General features: G+C 46.6%; 1 protein-coding gene across 5 annotated transcripts in view; it reads right to left on the reverse strand.

Moving 5' to 3' along the window:
• The window catches only part of MEAF6 (MYST/Esa1 associated factor 6), a 33,723-nt gene extending 21,749 nt beyond the window's left edge, over positions 1–11,974 (reverse strand). For all 5 annotated transcript variants that reach the window (XR_003420273.2, XM_053211592.1, XM_027059628.2 and 2 more), the window contains exons 1-4: positions 11,827–11,974; positions 10,500–10,615; positions 7,400–7,487; positions 7,175–7,220 (exon numbers count right to left, since the gene is read on the reverse strand). Coding sequence is in view for 4 of the 5 variants with exons in the window: in XM_053211592.1 (XP_053067567.1) it covers positions 7,175–7,220; positions 7,400–7,487; positions 10,500–10,615; positions 11,827–11,916 (340 nt within the window). In the remaining variant the exon portion in view is untranslated. The remainder of the gene's footprint in view (positions 1–7,174; positions 7,221–7,399; positions 7,488–10,499; positions 10,616–11,826) is intronic.
• Positions 11,975–12,434: the final 460 nt, after the last annotated feature.

The raw sequence follows: 12,434 nt of genomic DNA on the forward strand, positions 1-12,434 counted from the left end.
AGAGAGATTAACGGGCAAAACAACTGTTTACTCATTTTGGACCAGTTGCTACGGGAGTACTGCGTAAATGGATCAGTTGGTCATATTCTATAAGTACCTGTGTGGAAACATACAAAAGAGTGAAAATCAAATAAAAGCTCTATGAATGGAGAATCCACCTGTGTTACCTCTCTGAAGAGGTAACATCCCAGGGAGTAACAGATGTCCCGAAGGACTGATCTGGATATTAAGTATCATGGGAGCCAGAGAAGAAAGAGCGGATTGTTCAGGGAAAGCTTCACTGAGGGGGTGGAATTTAAACTGGGCCTTGGAAAATGAGAAGCCAAAATAGGTACAAAAAATAGCACAAGCAAAAGTGCAGAGGTGAGGAAACATAAGGTACATTTTGGACAAATGAATCAAGTATCTCTTGAGCAGACGCCTTGAGGATTGAGAGGAGAAATGGAAAGACAGGTTAAGAGCCGTGACTGGGGGGCGCATGGGTGGCTCAGTTGGTTAAGTACCCAACTCTCAGTTCTGGCTCACGTTAGGTATGATCTCATGGTTCATGAGTTCAAGCCCCACACTGGGCTCTGCACTGACAGCACAGAGCCTGCTTGGGGTTCTGTCTCTGCCTCTCTCTCTCTCTCAAAATAAATAAACTTAAAAAAAGAAAAAAAAAAAAAAAAGAGCCATGAGTGTCAGATTTAGGGATCTGATCTAGGGAGACAGTATGAGGTGATGGTTAAGATATGTGACTTGTTGCTGAATCTTTCAGACCCTGTTCCTCCATCTGTAAAATAGGACGCTTCTCTGTACTGAGTATCTCTTATGGACAAGGCATTGGACTAGACACTGGAGCTCCAGCAATGTTCCCTACTTTCAAGGAGTCTATAATCTGTACTTATCCCCAAGAAGTAGCTTTAAAGAATAAATGAGATAATGCAAGGGTTTGCATAGTGTCTGGAACACAATAAGTGTTCCAATCTCAATATCCTTGAGATCCATAAATATGCAAGTCAAATTCTAACACAGTAGACAATTTGCCATAAAATAGTTGTTACCAGGACATAAGGAGAAGTCATCGAGCCATTTCTAAACAGAGAAGTGACACTGAACAGTGAATGTTTACTGAGTTCTCTGTATAAACCCATGTTTTAGGATTATCAGGCTACAAATGGTTTATAATAGGGACTGTAGCCAGGGAGACTAGATTAAACATCGCTAAAACATAAAGTGCAACCACAGAGTAAGAATCATGGTCCTTTTTGGGCTCCCGGAAGCAGGGGAGGAGTGAGGCCAAAAGGGCTGGGTTAGAGCACACCGAAGTACAGCAGCAGTCAGGCAACCCTGTGGTGCTGTCACCAAGAAAAGACACCTGTTTGCTTCTCCCCGACACAGAAGAAGGCAACTCGTTTTTAGAGTAAAGAATGCCAGGTTTGGGGGTGCCTGGGTGGCTCAGTCGATTGAGCATCTAGATGACTCTTGATTTCAGCTCAGGTCATGAGCCCAGGGTTGTGGGATCAAGGCCCACCTCAGGCTCCGTGCTAAGCGTGGAGCCCTGCTTGAGATTCTCTCTCTCTCTCTCTCTCTCTCTCTCTCTCTCTCTCTCTGCCCCTGCTCACTCTCTCTCAAAAAAAAAAAAAAAAAGAAAAGAAAAAAAAACGAATGCCAGATTTTGATTAAGTGTAATAAGCCTACAAATGAGACACTTTACGTATTAAAACAACAACACCACCTACTGAATAGTGCTAGGCACTAACTTCTTTTCAGCACAAAAACTTTAAAGGAGGCAAGAAAGATACCCAAAATAATGCTTCATGCGGCCCTTTACTTATCCACTGGAATGATAAGAACACTCAGGGGAGATGTGGTTTGATGAAAGCTTCAGAAGAGTCTGATAAAACAGTATCAACCATGCTGATCCTTTAAAGGACACTGGATAAAATCTGCCTGCTTGTCTTTTACTTTATTCTTTTTACAAAAACACACAACGCCTCGCTAATTTGCCTAAAATTCCCCTTGGGAACCATGCTAATCCACTCTATCATTCTAGTTTGGGTAGGTAGGCCAAAGGAAGCAGAAAGTAATGCATTTTTTTATTATTATTTTTTTAATGTTTCTTTATTTTTTTTTGAGAGAGAGTGCAAGCGGGGTAGGGGCAGAGAAAGCAGAAGACACAGAACCTGAAGCAGGCTCCAGGCTCTGAGCTGTCAGCACAGAGCCTGACACGGGATTAGAACTCACAAACCACAAGATCATGACCTGAACCAAAGTCGGATGCTTAAACAACTGAGCCACCCAGGCGCCCCACAGGAATGCATTTTTTTTAAAACGTTTATTTATTTTGAGAGAGAGAGAGAGAGAGAGAGAGAGAGAGAGAGAGAACACAAGAGGGGGAGGGGCAAAAAGAGAAATTCCCAAGCAGGCTCCTTGATGCCAGCGCAGAGCCCAGTGTGGGGACTGATCTCACAAACTGTGAGATCGTGACCTAGGCAGAAATCACGAGTCAGATGCTTAACCAACCGAGTCACCCAGGAAGCCCAAAAGTAATGCATTTTAAAAGAAAATTTTCAGAATGGTGTGGAAACAAAATGCCAAAAGTACAAAACTCCAAAATCCTTGAGATCTAAGAATGTGCAATTCAAAATCTAAGACAGAAAAAATGTTCAGTTCATCACCATCAAAAAACAAGAACACAGGAGTCATTCCACAAGATCTGTTATACAGAAATCTGGAGACACTGCAGAGCTTCTATGCAAAGGAAGAAGTGCAAAAGGCAAAGGAGACCATTCCCCTCGTGGAATGAAAGCTTGGTTTGAATCACCTGGCTCTTTCAGGGACCTTCAACTTGGTTTAAAGTGATCCAGCCACCCATCAGAAGAAAACACAAAATCTTTGGAAGATAACAACTTCATCCTCACTCTCAAACTTTTTTTTTTTTCAACGTTTATTTATTTTTGGGACAGAGAGAGACAGAGCATGAACGGGGGAGGGGCAGAGAGAGAGAGGGAGACACAGAATCGGAAACAGGCTCCAGGCTCTGAGCCATCAGCCCAGAGCCGGACCGCGAGATCGTGACCTGGCTGAAGTCGGACGCTTAACCGACTGCGCCACCCAGGCGCCCCCTCACTCTCAAATTACTCAACAAATAGTTTAAGTTACAGTGATTGGTACACCGTCAAAGATAAGCACACAGGGAAATTAGACTTTGGAAGCAAACTACAACAGAAACAGGTCTTTAAAGACTTCACAGGTTGGGGAGGCTGCGTGACTCAGCTGGTTAAAAGTCCGACTTTGGCTCAGGTCATGATCTCACAGACCGTGAGTTCGAGCCCCGCGTTGGGCTCTGTGCTGACAGCCGAGAGCCGGGAGCCTGCTTCAGATTCTGTGTCTCCCTCTCTCTCTGCCCCTCCCCTACTTGCACTGTCTCTCTCTCTCTCTCTCTCTCTCTCTCAAAAATAAACATTAAAATAAAATTTTAAAAAAGACTTCACAGATTGAAATTGTTATTATTGTTTTATTTTTGAGAGAGAATATGCACGTGCACAAGTGGGGCAGGGGCGGAAGGGGGAGAGACAGAGAATCTCATGCATGCTCTACACTGAGTGCAAAGCCCAATGTGGGGCTTGATCCCACGACCCTGGGATCATGACCTGAGCCAAAATCAAGAGTCAAACAAACGTTCAACGGACTGAGCCACCCAGGCGCCCCCACAGAATTACACATTAAACACAGAATGTACAGAATTAAAAACAGAATCTTGTACGACAAGCAGGCTTACTTACTCTGCTTAAAGAAACAAAAGACAAGTTTAAAAATAATTGCAGGGAAAACTACTGAAAACTTACATAGCAGATTTTAGAAATAATTAAGTGGCATTTTGAAAATTAAAAATGTACTAAAAAATTTAAAAATCAAGGAAAGGTTGGGGCGCCTGAGTGGCTCAGTCAGTTAAGCATCCGACTTCGGCTCAGGTCATGATCTCATGGATCATGGGTTCGAGCCCCGCGTCGGGCTCTGGGCTGACAGCTTGGAGCCTGGAGCCCGCTTCAGATTCTGTGTCTCCCTCTGTCTGCCCCTTGCTGCTTGCACTCTGTCGCATTGTCTCAAAAATAAATAAACATTAAAAAAAAAAAAAATCAAGGAAAGGTTTAATAGCAAGTCAGACTCAACTGAAAGGAGAATTAGTAAACTGGCAGGCGGCCCAGAGACAAAGACAGAAGACACGGAGGAGCTAATAAAAGACCATGTAGGATAAAATGAGAAAGTTTAACATACAGTTAAGTAGAGTGGGAGAGGAGAGGGGAGACAGCATGCAGCAAATGCATCATCTGAAGAATACTGGGAATTTTCCAGAACTGATGAAAAATACCAAGCTACAGCTACAAGAAGTTCAATGAAACCCAAGCCAGATAATTAAAAATTCATACTTAGACACATTGTAGTTGACTGTAGAAAATCAAGATGGAAATAGACTCTTAAGAAATAGCAGGAGTAGGGGTGCTCAGTGGCTCAGTCGGTTAGGTGTCCAACTTTGGCTCAGGTCATGATCTCGTGGTTCGTGAGTTCGAGCCCCGCGTCAGGCTCTGTGCTGACAGCTCGGAGCCTGGAGCCTGCTTTGGATTCTGTGTCTCCCTCTCTCCCCGCCCCTCCCCCACTTGAGCTCTGTCTCTTGGTCTCTCTCTCTCTCTTAAAAAAAATAAACATGAAAAAAAATTCTTTTTTAAAGAAATAGCAGGGGGGCGCCTGGGTGGCCCAGTCAGTTGAGCGTCCGACTGCGGCTCAGGTCACGATCAAGCATTCTTGAGATCTCGCATTCTGTGGGCTCGCATTCTGTCGGGCCCTGTGCCGACAGCTCGGAGCCTGGAGCCTGCTTCAGATTCTGTGTCCCCCTCTCTCTCTGCCCCTCCCCCACTCTCACTTTGTCTCTGTCTCTCAAAAATAAATAAATGTGAAAAAGATTTAAAAAAATAAATAAATAAATAAATAGCAGGAGGAAACGGTAATGACAGGTGGTGAGACGGAACACAGCAGAATTACTTTAAAGGGGCTCTGACCATTTGAATTGATGAACTCCAGTATTTATGTAATTCCCTATTCCAAAAAGAAGCCAAAGCCGCTTACCAAGATTCGTATCATAAAATCCATACAATAAATTTAAAATGAGACAAGTAAAACACAGAAGGACAGAAGACGCCCGTAAGCTGGATGCAGTAGTAAAGATTCATTCCCAGAATGCATGGTCTAGGTTTGGATTTGCTTTCTAGAGGACAACCATACATTTGGCTTTAAACATTTTAGCACCTGGGGTGCCTGGGTGGCTCGGTCGGTTAAGCATCCGACTTCGGCTCAAGTTATGATCTCACAGTTTGTGGGTTCGAGCCCGGCATCGGGCTCTGTGCTGACAGCTCATAGCCTGGAGCCTGCTTCCGATTCTGTGTCTCCCTCTCTCTCTCTCTCTCTTTCTCTCTGCCCCTCCCCCTGCTTACACTCTGTCTCCCTCTCTGAAAAATAAATAAATGTTAAAAAAAATAAAAAAATAAAACATTTTAGCGCCTACACAAATCAAGTCCATCATCAGATTTTCAGTAAAAACCAACTAGCTGTTCGGGGAAAACAACTAGTCCTAAAAGACATAATAATTAGTAACGGAAAAAAACATCTGCAACATCCTATTACAATAAATGCAGTGGCACATTTAACAGGACCAAAATGTAATTCATCAAATGCAGCTTTAGAGGGAAGACCAAGGAAGACCAACAGGATCTATTCCAGGGGCGTGGCCCAGGTCCAGGGGGAAGATCTCAGGGGAATGGATGGCCTGCACGTGTTTCCGAAAATCTTTAATACGTAAGTGCTGGTCTCAGCCAAGCTTCCGCAAGCAGTGGCACTGAGAGTCATTCCTTCACGAGTACCTAGGTGTGTACTTGTGTGGCTAGTGAAGTACAGGGCCAGATGCTGAACTACACACTAAGCCAGGATGAGGATTGTAGGCTCTTGTGAAAACTGAGCGGTCAGTAATCATTCCATCTCCACTCACAGCGGTGGGGTCCAGGCTGTTCCTTAACCAGTCTTGTAACTTCAGAGAGCAGATAACACTAGCTCTATGTCCTAGAAGTGGCATTAACTGAAAAGAAATAGGATTTAACGTATTTGAGCCATAGCAAGAGAAAAATCAAAAGGACTTGCTATAATTGTTGAGGCTGGCAGAAAGGAGTCAAAGATACCTACAGAGTTTTGAATGAGGGGGCATGGAAGTACTATAATGGAAAAAACTGGGCAGACAAGTTTTGAAGGTAATAGAACAGTTCCATCTTAGATAAAATGTTTTGAGCCTGAAAATCTGAGTGGAAATGACTCGCAGACATTTTCTAGCATTTTCTACATATTTAGAAATCTGTACCCAGAGGTAATAATCAAAGTCACAGTGTAGTTCTAATTCCCAAACTACCAAAATCCCTTCTCCTCCAAATCACTGGCCCAGTGCAGACACAAGAACCAGATCCTACAAGATACATCATCTGAAAGAAGCACACAGCCACAGTACAAAAAGCAGGTTATGCTTTGGAGTGATTCAGTGCACAGGAAGAGTGTTCAATACAGCTGCACCGAGTCTGACTCGGAAAGATGAATGTATAGATCTATATCCTATCACTTGACATCAGCAGAGAATTAGACTGTATGGCTTACGTTTGGAGAATGATACAATTTCTTCACAAAGTAAATACTATCTACTCTCTGTTTTATATTTAAGAACACTCAGGTACATTCTGTTCCCACGACCAGATTTTCCTAAGAATTATTAAATTGCGAACATGGAGATTTATCAGATATATCCAAAATTTTCCATGAGAAAAGGTTTTCTTTCTAAGTTAAAAAAAAAAAAAAAATTCCCCTAACACTTAGCAGTGGGGAAGACCTGTCTTTGTGTCTTTGAGCAGGGGAAGTCACCCTCTGCATGACAGAAGAGGCAGGAGGGACATGATAGTTTCTTCCTCAAAAAACAAACAAGCCAACAAATAAACAAAAGGACAAAAAAGACTCAAGAGGGTGCTTATCTTCTAGAAAGGAGAGGCAAAAGTATGAGAGATGTAGTCTTGAGACCTACAGTTGGATACGAGTTAAATACAAGGGCTCCTGTAGCTTAAAAATAAAGCAGTAAAACAGTAAAAAAATAAATAAATAAACTTACTCTTTTCAATGAGCTGATCCTGAACTCCCGCCAACGCGCTCACTGCCTAAAAGACAAGAAGCCACCCGTTACTAGAAAAATTATCAGAGCCCTCAGGAGAGCACTCGGACAGCAGGGAAAGGGAAAACTCACAGGAATTTAACTGAGGTTTCCCTCAATAATGGGCCACAGAAAGAGTCCCCCCTTAACAATGGGCCACAGAAAGAATCCCCCCACCTCACTTACAGCTGCTGAAGTCACTGAGGATTTACTGAAGAGCCGCTCAGCTTCCTTAAACTTCCGGTTCCTTCGATCGTTTTTGCTATTGGAGTTTCTAAAACACACACAAGAAGCTTCGTAAGCAGCAAGCGGAGGACGGCCCTGGATGTAAGGTGTAAAAACTCTCTCTCATTGTCTCTCTTAGACAGAAGAGAGACAGCCTCTGGACGCAACGCCTCCACACCAGGTGGATGGACCAAAACGTCCGTTATCCTGAATGCCCGAAGGGACAGCAATGGCTTCCAACGCGGGACAGGCTCCAGTGGTTCACGACCATTTTCATTTTAATATGTATTTACTTTAATACTTACTCAAAACAACCGGCCCAGATGAGTGATATGAAATGTTTCTGTCAGATAAGCTTAATTTTTAAAAACTGAAGAACAGACCAGGGTTCCTTAAAGAAAGGGCTGGTATCAGTTCTGGGATAAGGAAAAGGTGAGTCTGAGACACCACATTGGGGCAGAAAAGAACCAAAATGCTCAAGGACTGATAGGGTCATGTCAAAAGGACAAAGGCATCAGCATGAGGAGGTTCCCGCTGGCCGCGTTTGGGACAAACTAAGAGGATAATGGTGGGCGTGTTTGCTTTGTGAAAAGTCACTCAGCTGTGTATGTACGATGTGTGCAATCCTCTGCATATATTTCAATAAGTTTATATTTAAAAAAAAAAGCCTCTACAATGCAAAAGTGACAGTACTAGATTCCAATACGCGGATTTTTTTTGTTTTGTTTTAATCCATGGGTCTGTAGTGATACTAAAGAGAGAGGTCTGGAGATACAGAATGAAACGGAGAGAAGATAAGAAGGCAAGATTCATCTTTCCAAATGCCAGTAAGCCATGTACACAAAGAATAAAATTAGAATCAGCAGTCTGTTAAGTGATTCAAGTAAAAATCAACAAAAGAGGGGCGCCTGGGTGGCGCAGTCGGTTAAGCGTCCGACTTCAGCCAGGTCACGATCTCGCGGTCCGGGAGTTCGAGCCCCGAGTCAGGCTCTGGGCTGATGGCTTGGAGCCTGGAGCCTGTTTCCGATTCTGTGTCTCCCTCTCTCTCTGCCCCTCCCCCGTTCATGCTCTGTCTCTCTCTGTCCCAAAAATAAATAAAAACGTTGAAAAAATCAACAAAAGATACTAACATTGCTGAATAAAAATGTGGAGGATCGCAATATATTCACACCGTGTACAAGTACAACCTCCAAACTACTTACGAATTACAGAGAGAAAAATGAATTAAAAAGACATTTTTTTTAATGTTTATTTATTGTTGAGAGACAGAGGCAGAATGTGACGGGTTAGGGGCAGAGAGAGAGGGAGACACAGAATCCGAAGCAGGCTCCAGGCTCCGAGCTGTCAGCACAGAGCCCGACGCGGGGCTCGAACCCACAAGCTGTGAGATCATGACCTGAGTCGAAGTCAGATGCTCAACCGAGTGAGCCACGCAGGCGCCCCAAGAAAAAACAAATTTTTAACAACAGAGAAATCAGATGCTCAAACTTAACAGTACCAATAATGGGGCAATCTGACATCATGTGCCTCCCAATATAACAGAGGTAAATGACACATGAGGCACACAAATCATTTTTGCCAGAAACGCCTAAAGGCTCCCTCATGAGGTCACGAAAAGAAAAATCTGGAACTGGGACAGTCTGCAAGACAGTGTCATCAACAACAACTTCACCACTAACAAGGGTGGGAGACTGTCCTATTATCAAGAGACTAAAGAGACATAACAGCCAAATACAATACACGAAAACTGCCTGGATCAAAACAAGGGCAGCCAAGCATGCTGGGAACAATTAGGAGAATGTGAATAAAGGCTGTAGGGGATGATACTATTAATGTAATGCTAATTTTCTATGTGTGGTTAACTGTGGTTAGGTAAGAAAAATATTCTTAGGAGGTAATTGCTGACATAATTAGGGGTACAGTGTCATGATATCCGCTTGAATGGCTAACAACAACAAAAAGTATGGGGGAAAGGGAAGATGGAACTATAAAGGGGGGAGAGCTTCCCAGCGACGAAATACTTCTGTATCTCGACTGCAGTGGTGGTTACAGGAATCTACACACAGTGACGGAATTACACATGAACGTTGTACCAATGTCCATTTCCTGGTTTTGCTATTGTGCTGTAGTTACATAAAACCCAACCATTGGGAAAAACTGGGTGAAGAGTACACGGACCTCTCTAATATTTCTGCAACTTCCCATGTGCCTGTAATTATATCAGGACTTTTAAAACTTTTAAGTATATAGATATAGGTTTGTGTATGTTCACACGCATCAGAAAAAAAAAGAGAGAGGCAAAGGTGGCAACATGTTAACAAGTGATGAATGAAGGAGAAGGATATCCAGTGTGCACAGTTCTATTTCAATTCGAAATATTTCAAATCGGGGCGCCCGGGTGGCTCAGTCAGTTAAGCATCCGACTTCGGCTCAGGTCACGATCTCATGGTTTGTGAGTTCAAGCCCCGTGTCGGGCTCTGTGCTAACAGCTCAGGGCCTGGAGCCTGCCTCGGATTCTGTGTCTCCCTCTCTCTCTGCCCTTCTCCCACTCACGATCTGTCTCTCTGTCTCAAAAATAAACATTAGGGGCGCCTGGGTGGCTCAGTCAGTTGAGCGTCCAACTTCAGCTCAGGTCACAATCTCGCGGTCCGTGAGTTCGAGCCCCGCGTCGGGCTCTGGGCTGACGGCTCAGAGCCTGGAGCCTGCTTCTGATTCTGTGTCTCCCTCTCTCTCTGCCCCTCCCCCGTTCATGCTCTGTCTCTCTCTGTCTCAAAAATAAATTTAAAACACGTTAAAAAAAATAAACACTAAAAAAAAATGAAATATTTCAAATCTGAAAATTTTCAAAAAGCTTAGCAGGTTTTCCCTATTTCCCAGACGTAGGTAGGATTTGTCTACAATTACTCAGTGAGGGAGTGACCGAGCCAAAGTCTAAGTTCAACCCCAGACTGCCTTCCACACCAGCACTTTGCTACCGCCTCCCTGCAAAGTTGCTACCAAGAACACATACAGCCCATACAAACAGAGCACCATCCAAACACCACAGGCTTCTGACACTCACTTTTGGTTGGTCAGGTACCGATCCCAGCCACGAATAATATTGCCATACATCTGAGTGTCTTCCAGGTAGCTTCCTTCAAAAGCATAGATCTGTCTTTCCAAGTTTGCCAGTGTTTCCTGGGAGAGGAAAAACAAGGAAACGGATAATGCCTTTTAAATGCAAACATTAACTCCGACAGAATCAAATTCTCTGACACTAGCCTTAGACACTCAAGCTCCATTACGATAAGCCCTGGTGGAAAGACATGACAGGGGGAGAGGAAAGCTGTTTTAGATTAAGACAATCTAGACCTGTCTTGTTGGAACCCTTGGAGAACAGAAGGGAAGGGATACAGCCTGTCTCCAGAAAAATGCACAAAATTTTGCAGATTCTTCAGAGGGTTCATGGAAACCCAGTTGTCAAGAACCCCCGCTCAGGCAGAACGTGGGCAGTCTCCACCCCCACGCGCAAAGGTATTGCTACTGAAGAGAGGAAAGGGTGAGCAGCCTTCCAGCGCCAACTCGCTCCCCTCCCCGCGGGCTCAGAAAGAAGGCCGGCCCTGGGCTGTCAGTTGCCATGGAAACCTGGAAGGGCAGCTTCAGGTGAGATGGCCCTCCCCGGTGCCCAAGCCAAAACACGGGGGAGGGGGTGGCCACCAAGGGTGGATAGGACCCGGGGTGCATATCACAGTTCTCAATTCCCTGGGCTGAATCCCTTACCCTCGCCTGTCAGCTTCTGGATGTTCCCCCAAAACATCACAGCCATGCCCATCAAAAACCCCATCCAACGGATCTCCTAATCCTCAAAAGGACATGCGCCCCTCCATCCTCCAAAGGCCAGCCTGGATGACCGTGTCCCCCTCCCACACTCGCCTCTACGCCACCCCCTCCAAGCCACTGGCAAGCCCGAACCGGTCTCCTACGGCCCCCCCCCGACACGCCCGACCCCACCCCTCAAAGAACACGGACCTGCCGCCCTCACCCACCCCGCAAAGGCCAAGGACACAACCGCTCCCAACCCCAAAGCTCACAGACACCTTTCTCGAGCTCCCACACTGAAGCCCCCCATCCTCAGGTGCCTTCCCGCCTCCACGCCCCCGCCTGTCCCGGCCCCCTCCCCCTCTCTGCTCCTTGCCCCGCCCCCCGGCCCCAGCTCCCGACTCTCGAGCCGCGCAGCAGAGAAGCCGAGGCACCGGCGGGCCGCAGAACGCGCAGCCGGCCTCAGGCCGCCGGGCTCCCGGGCGCCGCGTTGCGCCCGGGGAGTAACGGCCTGGAGCGATCGGGCGGGGCCCTGGAGGCGGCGGCAGGCGCGGGGCCCCCACCGGGCGCCCCCGCTGTCGCTCTCTCACCGCCAGCTCCTGCTTCCGCTTCACGAGCTCCGCCAGCTCCCGCCGGGTGTCCGGGATCTGCGGCGGCGCCGCCTTGTTGTGCATCGCCATGTTGGGCTGAGGCGGGCGGCGGCGCCAGGCGGGGGGCGGTCCCTGCGCGCCGCCGCCCGCCAGGGGGCGCCCGCGCCGCACTGCGCCTGCGCGCGCGGTTTCCGGAGCCGCGCGGCGCGCCGCGTCGGGGGCCTCGGGTTCGCGCGCGCCCCGCCTGGACGAGACGGCGGTGGGCCTTGCTCTGGGTCCTAGCCGCTCTTGACCCCCTCGGTGGCCGGCGGGGCGTCACAGACACCACAAATTCACTTTGTCCAAAACCAGACTCCTGGCAAGTCACCTCAGTGAATGACTTTCACTGTCCGCCGAACTGCCCAAGTGGAAAACGTGAATACCATCGTCGCTGTCCTCTCCCATGCAAAACCCCGAGTCCTGAGGACTCGCCGCCGGAAGAGCCAGCAGCTCACTTGCTTTGTCTGCCACCTCGCCCTCGTCCAGGCCCTGTGTTTGGCCCCATTATCCCCACAGCCTCCTGTTTCCACCCTTAGCTCTCTTTGATCCTTATCCACAGTGGTGCCCAG

Source organism: Acinonyx jubatus, chromosome C1, assembly GCF_027475565.1.
Source record: "Acinonyx jubatus isolate Ajub_Pintada_27869175 chromosome C1, VMU_Ajub_asm_v1.0, whole genome shotgun sequence".
Lineage (NCBI taxonomy): Eukaryota > Metazoa > Chordata > Mammalia > Carnivora > Felidae > Acinonyx > Acinonyx jubatus.